Below are 14,656 nucleotides of genomic sequence, written 5' to 3'. Positions count from 1 at the left end.
TAGCCACTTGACTCTTTAGCTATATTGGTAATGCAGTAAAGCTTGAGATGCGCCAGAGTTACATAATGCTGTTTGCCATGACACCAAGAGCCTTGGTAATGAAACCATTGAAATTGGTTTGCCTATACTGAGGCTGAAGCGGTATCTTGGCTCTCTAATTTTAAGGCAACCTTTTTGGCTGTGTAGGTTTCTCTTTAGCTTGTTTCTCACCACCTGGGGCTGTGGCTTAGGTCCATTGTCCTAACCTGTGGCTTAGGTTCTGTTTTTGTTGCTTGTACTTGCTCCCCCTTTTCTTCAGCCATTCCTGTTTTCTTTCTTTTATAGAGGATGCCATCTTAAATCATCTTCAGCCAGTGGTAGCATTTTATTTTTTCTGGTCTGCAAACTTAAAAACCTCATCACTTATTTTGCTACTATCTTTGTCTTCTGTTCTGTTTGATGGTTCTTGGTTTTGCAGTCTACTTTAAAGGTTTTTATTTTTTTATGGGTACATAGTAGACGTATTATTCATGGGGTCTGTGAGATATTTTGATAAAGGCATATAATGTGTAATAATCACATTAGGGTAAATGGGGTATCCATCACCATCATCATTCATCATTTCTTTGTGTAATGAATGTTGCAATTGTACTCCCTCAGTTATTCTAAAAAGTACAACAAATTAATGCTGACTGTAGTCACCCTGCTTTGTTGTCAGATACTAGATGTTATTCATTCTTTATTTAACTTTTTAAATTTTAAAATTATTTTATTTATTTATTTATTTTTAGACGGAGTCTCACTCTGTTGCCAGGCTGGAGTGCAGTGGCGCAGTCTCAACTCACTGCAACCTCCGCCTCCAGGGTTCAAGTGATTCTCCTGCCTCAGCCTCCTGAGTAGCTGGGACTACAGGCACGTGCCACCACGCCCAGCTAATTTTGTATTTTTAGTAGAGACGGGGTTTCATTATGTTGGCTCGATGGTCTTGATCTCTTGACCTTGTGATCCGGCTGCCACAGCCTCCCAAAGTGCTGGGGTTGCAGGGGTGAGCCACCGTGCCCGGCCTTTAAAATTATTTTAAATCATTTTAATATCTTTTTCATTTCTGCCTCCGGTCCTGCAGAGTTCTTATTCATTCTTTCTAAATTTTCTTTGCACCCACTAATCACCTCATTTGCCTTCTTCTCCCCATTACCCTTCCCAACTTCTGGTAACCATTCTACTATCTCCATGTGTTCAATTGTTTTTATTTTTCGTGCCTGCAAACGAGTAAGAATATGCAAAGTTTATCTTTCTGTCCCTGGCTTATTTTACTTAACATAATGTCCTCCAGTGCCATCTACATTGCTGCAAATGACAGGATCTCATTCTTTTTTATGGCTGAATGGTAATCTGTTGTGTATATATACCACATTTTCTTTCTCCATTTGTCTGTCAGTGGACACGTAGGTTGATTCCAAATCTTGGCTGTTGTGTATATAGTGCTGTAGTAAACATGGGAGTGCAGATATTCCTTCAATAAACTGATTTCCTTTCTGAGTATATACCTAGCAGTGCAATTGCTGGATCATATGGTAGCTCTATTTTTAGTTTTTTGAGGAATTTCCATACTGTTCTCCATAGTGGTTGTACCAATTTACATGTCCACCAACAGTGTGTGAAGGTTCCCCTTTATCCACATCGTTACCAGCATTTATTATTGCCTGTCTTTTGGATAAAAGCCATTTTAACTGGGGTGAGATGATATCTTGTTGTAGTTTTAATTTCCATTTTTCTGGTGATCAATAGTATTGAATACCTTTCATATACCTGTTTGCCATTCATAAATAACGATGAGGTCTTGCTGTTTGGCCCAGGCTGGTCTCGAACTCCTGGGCTCAAACAGTCCTCCCACCTTGGCTTCCCAAAATGCTGAAATTATAGGTGTGAGCCACTGCACCTGGCCTTGTATGTCTTTCTTTTTTTTTGTTGTTTTGTTTTGTTTTTGAGACAGAGTCTCACTTTGTTGCCCAGGCTGGAGCGTAGTGGTGTGATCTTGGCTCACTGCGCCCTACACCTCCCGGATTCAAGCAATTCTCCTGCCTCCTGCCACCATGTCTGCCTAATTTTTGTATTTTTAGTAGAGACGGGATTTCTCCTTGTTGCCCAGGCTGGTCTTGAACTCCTAACCTCAGGTGATTTACCTGCCTCAGCCTCCCAAAGTGCTAGGATTACAGGCGTGAGCTGCTGCGCCCAGCCTGTATGTCTTCTTTTGAGAAATGGCTATTCAGATCTTTTGCCCATTTTTAATTGAGTTACTAAAATTTTCCCTATGGAGTTGCTTGAGTGCCTTTTATATTCTGGTTATTGATCCCTTGTCAGATGAGTAGTTTGCAAATATTTTCTCCCATTCTGTGGGCTGTCTCTTCACTTTGTTGATGGTTTCCTTTGCTGTGCAGAAGCTTTTTAACTTGATGTGATCCCATTTGTCCATCTTTGCTTTGGTTGCCTGTACTTTTGGGGTATTACTCAAGAAATCTTTGCCCAGAGTAATGTCCCTGGGAGTTTAATGTTTTCTTTTAGTAGTTTTCATAGTTTGAGGTCTTAGATTTAAATCTTTAATCCATTTTGATTTGATTTTTTTTTAATATGGTGGGACACAGGGGTCTGGTTTCATTCTTCTGCATATGGATATCCAGTTTTCCCAGCACCATTTATTGAAGAGACTGTCCTTTCCCCAGTGTATGTTCGTGGCTTCTTTGTGGAAAACGAGTTCACTTAGACGTATGGATTCATTTCTGAGTTCTCTGTTCTGTTCCATTGATCTATATCTTTTTTTATGCCAGTACCATGCCATTTTGGTTACAATAATTTGAAGTCAGATAATGATTCCTCCTGTTTTGTTCATTTTGCTCAGTATGGCTTTTGCTCTTTTGGGCCTTTTGTGGTTCCCTACAAATTTTAGAATTATTTTTGTCTACTTCTGTGAGGAATGTCATTGGTATTTTGATAGGGATTGCACTGAATCTGTAGATTGCTTTGAGTATTATCAACATTTTAGCAATATTAATTCTTCTAATCCGTAAACATGGAATCTCTTTTCATGTTTTTTCTGTGTCATCAATTTCAGTGTTTTAAAGTTGTCATTATAGAAATCTTTTACTCATTTGGTTAAGTTTATTCCTAAGTATTTTATTATATTTGTAGCTATTGTAAATGGGATTGCGTTTAAAAAATTTTTCAGATTGTTTGCTGTTAAATATAAAAATGCTCCTGATTTTTGTATGTTGATTTTTGTATCCTGCAATTTTACTGAATTTGTTTGTCAGTTCTAATAGGTTTTTCTTTTTTGGAGTCTAGGTTTTTCCAAATGTGAGATCATATTATTTGCAAACAAGGATAATTTGACTTCTTCTATTCCAGTGTGGATGCTTTTTATTTCTTTCTGTTGTCTGATTGCTCTAGTTAGGACTTCCCAGTATTATGTTGAATAACAATGGTGAAAGTGGGCATCCTTGTCTTGTTCCAGATCTTAGAGGAAAGCCTTTCAGTTTTTCCCTGTTCAGTATGGTACTAGTTATGGGTCTGTCATATATGGCTTCTATTTTGTTGAGGTATATTCCTTCTATACCCAGTTCTTTGGGGTTTTTTTGTTTGTTTGTTTTTGAGATGGAGTCTCACTCTGTCACCCAGGCTGGAGTGCAGTGGCGCAATGTTGACTCACTGCAAGCTTCGCCTCCTGGGTTCATGCCGTTCTCCTGCCTCAGCCTCCCGAGTAGCTGGGACTACAGGTGTCTGCTAACACACCCGGCTAATTTTTTGTATTTTTAGTAGAGACGGGGTTTCACCGTGTTAGCCAGGATGGTCTCGAACTCCTGACCTCGTGATCTGCCCGTCTCAGCCTCCCAAAGTGCTGGGATTACAGGCGTGAGCCACCACGCCCGGCCAAGGGTTTTAATCATAAGGGGATGTGGCATTTTACGTGATATAAATTATATATTTATATCATGTGATATATATCATACACAATATAAATAATATATATATATTTTTTAGTCTTTGTCTTTTATTCTGTTAAGATGTACCATGTTTATTGATTTGCATATGTCGAGCCATCCTTGCATCCTTGGGATGAATCCCACTTAGTCATGATGAATGATCTTTTTAATGTGTTACTGAATTCGGTTTGCTAGTATTATATTGAGGATTTTTGCATAATGTTCTTCAGAGACACTGGCTTCTAGTTTTCTCTTTTTGATGTGTCCTTTGGTTTTGTATAGGGTAATAGTGGCCTCGTAGAATGAGTTTAGAAGTATTCCCTCTTCCTGTATTGTGTTGGAATAGTTTGAGTAGGATTGGTATTAGTTCTTCTTTAAAGGTTTAGTAGAATTCAGCAGTGAAGCCATCAGGTCCATGGCTTTTCTTTGCTGGGAGACTGTTATAGCTTTGATCTCATTACTTGTTATTGGTCTCGTTACTTGTTATTGTATTTGGGTTTTGGATTTCTTTGTGGTTCAATCTCGGTAGGTTGTATGTGTCTAGGAATTTATCCATTTCTTCAAGGTTTTCCAATGTATCAGCATATAGATGCTCATAGTAGTCTCTAATGATCCTTTGAATTTCGGTGGTAACAATTATAATGTCTCCTTTTTCATCTCTCATTTTATTATTTAGGTTTTCTCTTTTTTTTCTGAGTCTGGCTAAAGGTTTGTCAGTTTTGTTTATCTCTTCAAAACAATTTATTGTTTTATTGATCTTTTGTATTTTCTTCATTTCAATTTTATTTATTTCTGCTTTGATCTTTTTTTATTTCTTCTACTGATTTTAGGTTTTGTCCTTGCTTTTCTAGTTCTTTAGGATGTATTGGCAGATGAAGTTTTTCCACTTTTTTGGTGTAGGCACTTGCTGCTGTAAACATTCCTCTTATTGTTGCTTTTACTGTATCCTATAGGTTTTGATAAGCTGTGTTTCCATTTTCATTTGTTTCAAGGAATCTTCCAGTTTTCTTCTTAATTTCTTCATGGACCCACTGGTCATTCAGGAGCATATTGCTTAATTTTCATGTATTTGTATACTTTCCAAAGTTCCTCTTGTTATCTAGTGTTATTTTATTTTATTTTTATTTTTGTTTTTTTGAGATGGAGTCTCGCTCTGTCGCCCATGCTGGAGTGTAGTGGCACGATCTCGGCTTACTGCAACCTCTGCCTCCCGAGTTCAAGTGATTCTTCTGCCTCAGCCTCCTGAGTAGTTGGGATTACAGGCGCGTACCACCACTCCTGGCTAATTTTTTTTTGTATTTTTAGTAGAGAGGGGGTTTCACCATGTTGGTCAAGCTGATCTCGAACTCCTGACCTCAGATGATCCACCCACCTTGGCCTCCTAAAGTGCTGGAATTACAGGCATGAGCCACCGTGCCCGGCCTCTAGTGTTATCTTATTGTGATCAGAGAAGATAGTTGATATGATTTTAACTTTTTTGAATTTTTATTTATTTGTTTGTTTGTTTGTTTGTAACAGAGTCTCACTCTGTTACCCAGGTTGGAGTACATGTCATGATCTTGGCTCACCTGCAACCTCCGCCTTCCTGGCTCAAGCAATCCTCCCACCTTAGCCTTCCAAGTAGCTGGGACTACAGGCACATGCCGTCACATATGGCTGATATTTTTGGTTTTTTTTTTTTTTTTTTGTAGAGATGGGGCTTTGCGACATGTCCCAGGGTTGTTTCGAACTCCTGAGCTCAAGCAATCCACCTATTTTGGCCTCCCAAGGTGCTGGGATTACAGACATGAGCCACTGTGCCACGTCAAATCTTTAGACTTGTTTTGTGGCTTAACATAGGGTCTATCTTTGAGAACGATCCATATGTTGAGGAGAAGAATGTGTATTCTATAGCTGTTGGACACAATGTTCTGTAAATATGTATTGGGCCTATTTGGTCTATAGAGCAAATTAGGTCTAATGTTTCTTTGTTGATTTTCTGTCTGAATGATCTATCCATTGCTGAGAGTGGGGTGTTGAAGTTTCCGACTGTTACTGAGGTCTGTTTCTCTTTTTTGCTCTAATAATGTTTGCTTTATGTATCTGGATGCTCCAGTATTGGTTGCATATATATTTATACTTGTTATAACCTCTTGCCGAATTGATCCCTTTATCATTATACAATAATCTTCTTTGTCTGTTTTTATAGACTTTGTCTCGAAATCTATTTTATCTAAGCATAGCTACTCCTGTTCTTTTCTGGTTTCCATTTGCATGGAATATCGTTTTCCAACTCTTCGATTTTAGTCTATGTGTGATTTTATAGGTAAAGTGTGTTTCTTGTAGGCAATGTATCTTTGTTTTTTTTTTTTTTTTTTTTTGAGACAGAGTTTTGCTATTGTTGCCCAGGCTGGAGGGCAATGGCGCTATCTCAGGTCACTGCAACCTCCACCTCCTGAGTTCAAGCGATTCTCCTGTCTCAGCCTCCCAAGTAGCTGGGATTACAGGCGCCTGCCACCACGTCCAGCTAACTTTTTTGTATTTTCAGTAGAGATGGGGTTTCACTATGTTCGTCAGGCTGTTCTTGAACTCCTAACTTCAGGTGATCTGCCTGCCTCGGCCTCCCAAAGTCCTGGGATTACAGGCGTGAGCCACCGCACCCAGCCTTTTTTTTAAATCCATTTAGCCACTCTATATCTTTTGATTGGAGAGTTTAGTCAATTTACATTCAGTGTTGTTACTGATTAGTGAGGACTTAACTACTACCATTTTGTTACTTATTATCTGGTTGTTTTGTAGTCCTACTCCCTCCCTTCCCCCTTCTTTTTTACTTCCTCTTCGCTCCTTTTTTCCCTCCCTCCCTTCCTTGTTTTGAAAGTGATTTTCTCTGGTGGTATGTTTTAATTTCCTGCTTTATATTTTTTGTGTATCTGTTGTAGGTGTTTTTGATTTAAGATCACCATGACAGCCAGGTGCAGTGGTTCACACCTGTAATCCCAGCACTTTGGGAGGCCGAGGTGGGTGGATCAAGAGGTCAGGAGATTGAGACCAGCCTGGCTAACATGGTGAAACCTCATCTCTACTAAAAATACAAAACTTAGCCAGGCGTGGAGGCACGTGCCTGTAATCTCAGCTACTCAGGAGGCTCAGGCAGGAGAATTGCTTGAACCCAGGAGGCAGAGGTTGCAGTGAGTCAAGATCGTGCCACTGCACCCCAGCCTGGGCGACAGAGCGAGACTCCGTCTCAAAAAAAAAAAAAAAAAAAAAAATCACATAAGGGTTGCAAATAACATTTTATAACCCATTATTTTAAACCAATGACAACTTAAAACTTTGATTGCAAAAACAAGCAAGCAAACAGAAAACTAATAAAAACTCTACACTTCATCTGCTCGCTTTTTAACTTTTGTTGTTTTTATTTATATCTTTATATCTTCATTATACTATGTCTTAAAAAACTGTAGTTATAAGCCAGGAGCAGTGGTTCACGTGTGTAATCCCAGCACTTTGGGAGGCTGAGGTGGGCGGATCACCTAAGGTCAGGAGTTCGAGACCAGCCTAGCCAATATGGCAAAATCCCCTCTCTACTAAAAATAGAAAAATTAGCCGGACATGGTGGCAGGTGCCTGTAATCCCAGCTACTCGGAGGCTGAGGCAGGAGAATCACTTGAACCCAGGAGGCCCAGGTTGCAGTGAGCTGAGAGTGTGCCACTGCACTCCAGTCTGGGCAACAGAGTAAGACTGTCTCAAAAAACAATACAAAACAAAACAAAACCCTGGCCTAGTGGCTCACGCCTAATCCCAGCACTTTGGAAGGCCAAGGTGGGGCGAATCACAAGGTTAGGAGTTCGAGACCAGCCTGACCAACGTGGTGAAACCCTGTCTCTACTAAAAATACAAAAATTAGCCAGGCGTGGTGGCACGCACCTGTAATCCTAGCTACTCAGGAGGCTGAGGCAGGAGAATCGCTTGAACCCGGGAGGCGGAGGTTGCAGTTAGCCGAGATCGCGCCACTGCCGTCCAGCCTAGGCAACAGAGCAAGACTCTGTCTCACACACACACAAAAAATTGTAGTTCTTATTTTTGAAAGGTTCATCTTTTATTCTTCCTGCTCAAAATATGGGTAGTAGTTTATACACCACAATTACAGTGTTACAATATTCTGTATTTTTCTGTGTACTTGTTACCAGTGAGTTTTTGCACCTTCAGGTGATTTATTATTGTTTGTTAACATCCTTTTCTTGCAGATTGAAGAACTTTTTTTTTTTTTTTTTTTGAGACAGAGTCATGCTCTGTTACCAGCCTGGAGTGCAGTGGTGCCATCTTGGCTCACTACAACCTCCAACTCCCAGGTTCAAGCGATTCTCCTGCCTCAGCCTCCCAAGTAGCTGGGATTACAGGCATGTGCCACCACGCCCAGCTACTTTTTGTATTTTTAGTAAAGACGGGGTTTTGCCATGTTTGCCAGGCTGGTCTTGAGCTCCTGACCTCAGGGTGATCCGCCCGCCTTGGCTTCCTAAAGTGCTAGCTAGGATTATAAGCGTGAGTCATTGTGCCCAACTTGGTTGTTTATTTTCAAATAGCCTGAATTCAAGCTCACTAATGTTTTCTGCTGCTTGATACATTTCTGCTATTGAGAGACTCTGATGCATTTTTCAGTTTGTCAATTGAATTTTTCCACTTTGGGATTTCTGCTTGATACTTTTTACTAATAATTATTGCAGTCTCTTTTTTAAATTTATAGGATTCTGAATTTGTTCTCTGTATTTTCTTGGATTTCGTTGAACTTTCTCAAAGCATTCAGTTGGAATTCTGTCTGAAAGTTCACATATCTCTTAACACTTGGGAATTGGTCACTGGTGTCCTTTATTTTTAGTTCATTTGGTGAGGTCATGTTTTCTCGGATGGCCTTGATGCTTGTGGATGTTTATCAGTGTCTGGGCATTGAAGAGTTGGGTATTCTATTCTTTGTAGTCTGGTTTTGTTTGTACGCATTCTTTTTTTTTTTTTTTTCTGTTTTTGAGACAGAGTCTTGCTCTGTCGCCCAGGCTGGAGTGCAGTGGCACAGTCTTTGCTCACCGCAACCTCCGTCTCCCGGATTCAAGCGATTCTCCTGCCTCAGCCTCCTGAGTAGCTGGGATTACAGGTGCGTGCCACCACGCCTGGCTAATTTTTGTATTTTTAGTAAAGATGGTGTTTCACCATGTTGGTCAGGCTGGTCTCGAACTCCTAACCACGTGATCTGCCCACCTTGCCCTCTCAGAGTGTTGGGATTACAGGCGTTAGCCACTGCATCCGGCCCCCATTCTTCTTGAGAATGTTTTTCAAGTATTCAAAGGGAATTAAGTGTTGTTATCTAAGTCTTCGCTCACTGCAGCCATACATGCATTAGAGGGCACCCCAAGACTAGTAATGCTGTGACTCTGTAGAGGTATCACCTTGGTAGTCTTGGGGAAGATCTGGGAGAATTCCCTGTATTACCAGGCAGTCTCTTGTCCTCTTACATTTCTCCAAACAAATGGAGTCTCTCTTTGTGCTGCGCTGCTTGGAGTTTGGGGAAGGGTGACACAAGCACTGCCATGGCCACCATCACTGGAACTGTGCTTGGTCTCACCCAAGGCCTGTGGCAGCTATTTTCTGGCCACCACTGATGTTAATTTAAGGCCCAAGGGTGCTTTAGTCAGTAGGTGAAGAATCCTGCAAGAACTGGGTCTTTACTTTCAGTGCAGCAGGTTCCCTTCTGGCCCAGGGCGTGTCTAGAAATGCTGCCCAGGAGCCAGGGCCTGGGATCGGGAGCTTTATGATTCTGCTTTATTGTACTGGGGCTGAGCTGGCACCCACTTGCAAGATAAAGTCCTTTTTACTCTTCTGTCACCTCAAGCAGGTGGGTCTCCCCATGGACACCACTGCTGAGAATGTCCGGGGTCATATCTGAAGCTGGCACAATACGACATGGCACCTTGTTTTTTATTCAAGGCACAAGGGCTCTTTAGTCAGCTGGTGGTGAATCCTACTAGGACTAGGTATTTCCCTTCAAGGCAATGGGTTCCCTTCTGGTCCAGAATATGTCTAGAAATGTCATCTGGGAGCTATGGCCTAGAATTGAGGCTTCAGAACTATGCTTGGTGCTTTATTTTACTGTGGCTGAACTAGTATCCACATTGCAAGACAAAGTCCTCCGTACTCTTCCCTCTCCTCCCAGAGCTGTGAGCTGTGGTACCTGGAGTTGGGGGAAGGCTGGCACAAGCACTCCCTTGGCCACCCTAGCTGGTGTCACAGTGGGTCACATGTACCCCAAGTCCACTGACTATGAGCCCAGCACAGTACCATGACTTGTCCAGGAATTGCAGTCCTTCTGGTCTAGACTGCCTTTCAAGTTTATTTAGGACCCCAGAGGACTTTACCCATGGTGGTGGGGCTTACCAAAATTCAGATTCTTTTGGTTTTTTTTGGCAGAGTTTCGCTCTTATTGCCCAGGCTGGAGTATAGTGACGCAATCTCAGCTCACCACAACCTCCGCCTCCCGGGTTCAAATAATTCTCCTACCTCAGCCTCCCGAGTAGCTGGGATTACAGGCATGCGCTACCACCTCTGGCTAATTTTTTTGTTTTTTAGTAGAGACGAGGTTTCTCCATGTTGGTCAGGCTGGTCTTGAACTCCCGACTTCAGGTTATCCGTCCGCCTCGGCCTCCCAAAGTGCTGGGATTACAGACCATAGTGCCCAGCCCGAAATTCAGATTCTAATCACTGGGATGGACAATTCCCCTCTGACTAGGGCTGGTCTAAATACTCCCTCTGTGGGTGCTGGCTGAATTCTGTCCTATGCTGCTTTCCACTATGACAGGGCAGCATTGAGTTTCAATGCAAAATCCCACAGTCATTTCTCTCTCTCTCCCCCAAGCACACAGATTCTTTCTCCATCCCACACTGCATTGTGGGGGAATGTCAGGGGTGTTGGAGGGGCAGTTCAAGACTATCTTCCTTATCTTTTTTGGTGTCTTTTTCCTTGATAGGATGTCAAAACCAGGTACTGTGATCGCTTACCTAATTTTTGGTTCTTATGAAGGTGCTTTCTTGTGTGGATAGTTGTTCAATTTGGTGCTCCTTGTTGGGGATGATCACTGGAAGGTTCTGTTTGGCCACCATGCTCTGTCTCTTCTCCCCTGCCGTCTCCTTTTTTTACTTAGGGGTTTAGAATGTCTAACTGACCAATATGTACAGTCAGGTCTCATTCTGAATTCACCTACTTAATGACCTTCCAAGCTGACTAGGCCCAGCGCTTAGTCCAGCCTCCATGGTGGTCCCTCCACATCCTAATTAGCCTCCCTCCAGTTCATTTCACACAAAGCTGCTGTGTTCACCTTTCTGAACTATAAATCTGCCTAGTACTCTACCCTACTTAAAATTCCTCATAGACTGCCCATTTGCCCTGAGAATTAAAAGCCAAAGTCCTAAACGTAGCTTTTTAAAACTTTTTTTTTTTTTTTTTTTTTTAATTTTTAGATGGAGTCTTGCTCTGTCACCCAGGCTAGAGTGCAGTGGTGTGATCTTGGCTCACTGCAACCTCCGCCTCCCGGGTTCAAGTGATTCTCATATGTCAGCCTCCCAAGTAGCTGGGATTTACACATGTGTGCCATCACGCCTGGCTAATTTTTTTTTTTATCTTTAGTAGAGACAGAGTTTCACCATGTTGGCCAGGCTGGTCTTAAACTCCTGACCTCAAGTGATCCACCCGCCTTGGCTTCCCAAACTGCTAGGATGATAGGTGTTAGCCACTGCACGCAGCCCTGAACATAGCTTTTAAGTTCCTTTATTGTTGTATTCCTTTTGACGAGTCTATGATTTTCTGACTCACTTGTACATGTGTGTCTTACCCTTGGTCCAGCCATTGGTGCTTTTCTTTACTTCTTTATTTTTGTTATTTTATTTTATTTTATTATTATTTTTTAAATGAGACAGGGTATCACTATGTTGCCCAGGCTGGTCTTGAACTCCTGAGCTCAAGCAGTCTGCCTGTCTCAGCCTCCCAAAGTGCTGGAATTACAGTGATGAGCCACTGTGCCCAGCTTATTGGTGCTATCTTTTTTTTTTTGAGACGGAGTGTTGCTCTGTCACCCAGGCTGGAGTGCAGTGGCGTGATCTTGGCTCACTGCAGCTCCACTTCCCGGGTTCACACCATTCTCCTACCTCAGCCTCCAGAGTAGCAGGGACTATAGGCGCCTGCCACCACGCCTGGCTAATTTTTGTATTTTTAGTAGAGATGGGGTTTCAGCGTGTGAGCCAAGATGGTCTCGATCTTCTGACCTCGTGATCCGCCTGCCTTAGCCTCCCAAAGTGCTGGGATTACAGGCGTGAGCCACTGTGCCCGGCCCCCATTGGTGCTATTGTTTTATGTGATAGAGCCATCTTCTCTCTTTTCTTTGGATTTTTAAACATACTCTTCCTTTTACTTAGACTATTCTCCATCCCAACACCTTTCCTAAACTTCTTTCACACCTTAGACTAGCTGACACTTCCACTGAGAAACCTTTCTTTTTTACAGGTTGCTTTTTCTATAGACTCTCTTAGCATTTACTCATTTTATTGTGAAGTGTCTGATCTTATTTAGATGACAAGTATAAGAGGATAGAAACTATTTCATATTTTTCTCACCCAGCAGGCACAATTTCTGACATGTGGTAAGTACTCAGTAAATATTGAACTTTAGAGGCTAGGACATTTGAGTGCTTTGGTGACTGTGGTTGTGCTATATAGGTACTCTGTTGTTGTTAGTTTATAGTAAAAGCATTACTCTTAAAGTATGAAAAAAGCCTTATTCAAAACATTTCATGCGTATAGTTAATATTACGTAGCTTGTGCTCATGGCAAAAATGTATTACTAAAGTTATTTAAGATATTTAAGTATAATTGTTTCCTTTATTTAGTTACAGCCAAGTTCTACTTCTGAATCTATGGATCAACTACTAAACAAAAATAGAGAAGGAGAAAAATCAAGAGATTTGATCAAAGACAAAATTGAACCAAGTGCTAAGGATTCTTTCATTGAAAATAGCAGCAGCAACTGTACCAGTGGCAGCAGCAAGCCAAATAGCCCCAGCATTTCCCCTTCAATACTTAGTAACACGGAGCACAAGAGGGGACCTGAGGTCACTTCCCAAGGGGTTCAGACTTCCAGCCCAGCATGTAAACAAGAGAAAGATGATAAGGAGGAGAAGAAAGACGCAGCTGAGTGAGTAAACCTGGAACTTAGACCATCCTGTTACTCAATTAACTTTTTTTTTTTTTTAAAGGCATTTAGGTCCTTCCAGCTGTGAAGAATCCATCTGGACTTTTAGACTACTTTATACATTGCCCTTAGTTTACAAACAGCTAGTCCAAACAAATGACATCTTAAGTAAATGAGGTTATTGCACCCTGTGCTACTCTTCTGTTCTTCCCCTTTTTTGTACCCCAGGGCTAGAAAAACAAGGCATAAATTAAGAAAAGTTTTTCTGTAAATGAACAGGAGTTGAAAAATTATCAATTCAGGGGACCTATCTTTACTGGATTCCACTCATTAGTCACCCTCACTGTGCTGCTAGGTTGAAAAACTGCCACTGTCAAGGAGAGAAGCATGCGGTGCTTCTACTTGGAATTCAAAATATTTTTCATCAGAAACTGTGTTTTAGTTAATGTTTAGATTTGTTAAGATAGACTTAATTCTGCACATTCAGTATATTAATTAAATGGACTTTTAGGGGCTAACCTCAGAACTTAACTACCATTGACTTAGGTGTTTGGGTAGCAAACAATCCAGTTAAAGCTGAAGTTTTGGAATGCAGCTTATTGATAAATTGGGGACTGCTTATTCTTGATTTGAGGCAATTTTTTTTTACAGCCATGACTTTTTCCAGGTATGTCATGTAAAATATCTTCTCACATAAGAATTACTACATGCTAGAATATTGGTATGTTGACTGGTAGCTCATACCTATAATCCCAGCACTCTGGGAGGCCCAAGCGGGTAGATTACTTGAGGTTAGGAGTTGAAGACCAGCCTGGCCAACATGTGAAACCCTGTCTGTACTAAAAATACAAAAATTAGCCAGGCATGGTGGTAGGTGCCTGTAATCCCAGCTACTCGGGAGGCTGAGGCAGGAGAATTGCTTGAACCCAGGAGGTGGAGGCTGCAGTGAGCCGAGATCATGCCATTGCACTCCAGCCTGGGTGACAGAGCGAGACTCTGTCTCAAAAATAAATAAATAAATAAATAAAAGGATACTGTTATGTTAAGAATTGCTTTTAAGGATATTTCATAAGTAGCTACTGTCTTTTCAGCTCAAGTGTTTGTTGATTGGCCAGGCGTGGTAGCTCATACCTGTAATCCCAGCACTTTGGGAGGCTGAGTCAGGCAGATCACTTAAGGTCAGCCTGGCCAAAATGGTGAAACCCCATCTTTACTAAAAATAAAAATTAAAAAAAATTAGCTGGGCGTGGTGGCAGTCTCCTGTAATCCCAGCTAATCAGGAGGCTGAGGCAAGAGAATGGCTTAAACTCGGGAGGCAGAGGTTGCAGTGAGCCAAGATTGCACTGCTGCACTCCAACCTGAGCAACAGAGTGGGACTCTGTGAAGGAAAAAAAAAAAAGTATTTTTTGATTGCCTTTGAGAGGAACGGTTGTATATTACTCAGATTTTTAAAAAAATTGTTCTTTTATGGCTGTATTCTTTAAGGGATTAAGGA

At 41.5% G+C, this 14,656-nt stretch overlaps 1 protein-coding gene across 50 annotated transcripts in view; it reads left to right on the top strand.

Moving 5' to 3' along the window:
- Nucleotides 1-14,656, top strand: part of ATXN2 (ataxin 2) — a 141,168-nt gene that overhangs the window by 91,457 nt on the left and 35,055 nt on the right. For all 50 annotated transcript variants that reach the window (XM_055359103.2, XM_063694359.1, XM_063694354.1 and 47 more), the window contains one exon: nt 12,860-13,164. In XM_055359103.2, the coding sequence (XP_055215078.1) occupies nt 12,860-13,164 (305 nt within the window). The remainder of the gene's footprint in view (nt 1-12,859; nt 13,165-14,656) is intronic.

Source organism: Gorilla gorilla, chromosome 10 (assembly GCF_029281585.2).
Source record: "Gorilla gorilla gorilla isolate KB3781 chromosome 10, NHGRI_mGorGor1-v2.1_pri, whole genome shotgun sequence".
Taxonomy (NCBI): Eukaryota; Metazoa; Chordata; class Mammalia; order Primates; family Hominidae; genus Gorilla; species Gorilla gorilla.
The sequence above is the reverse complement of the archived record's forward strand: the minus strand, read 5'-3'. Positions and strand labels throughout refer to the sequence as shown.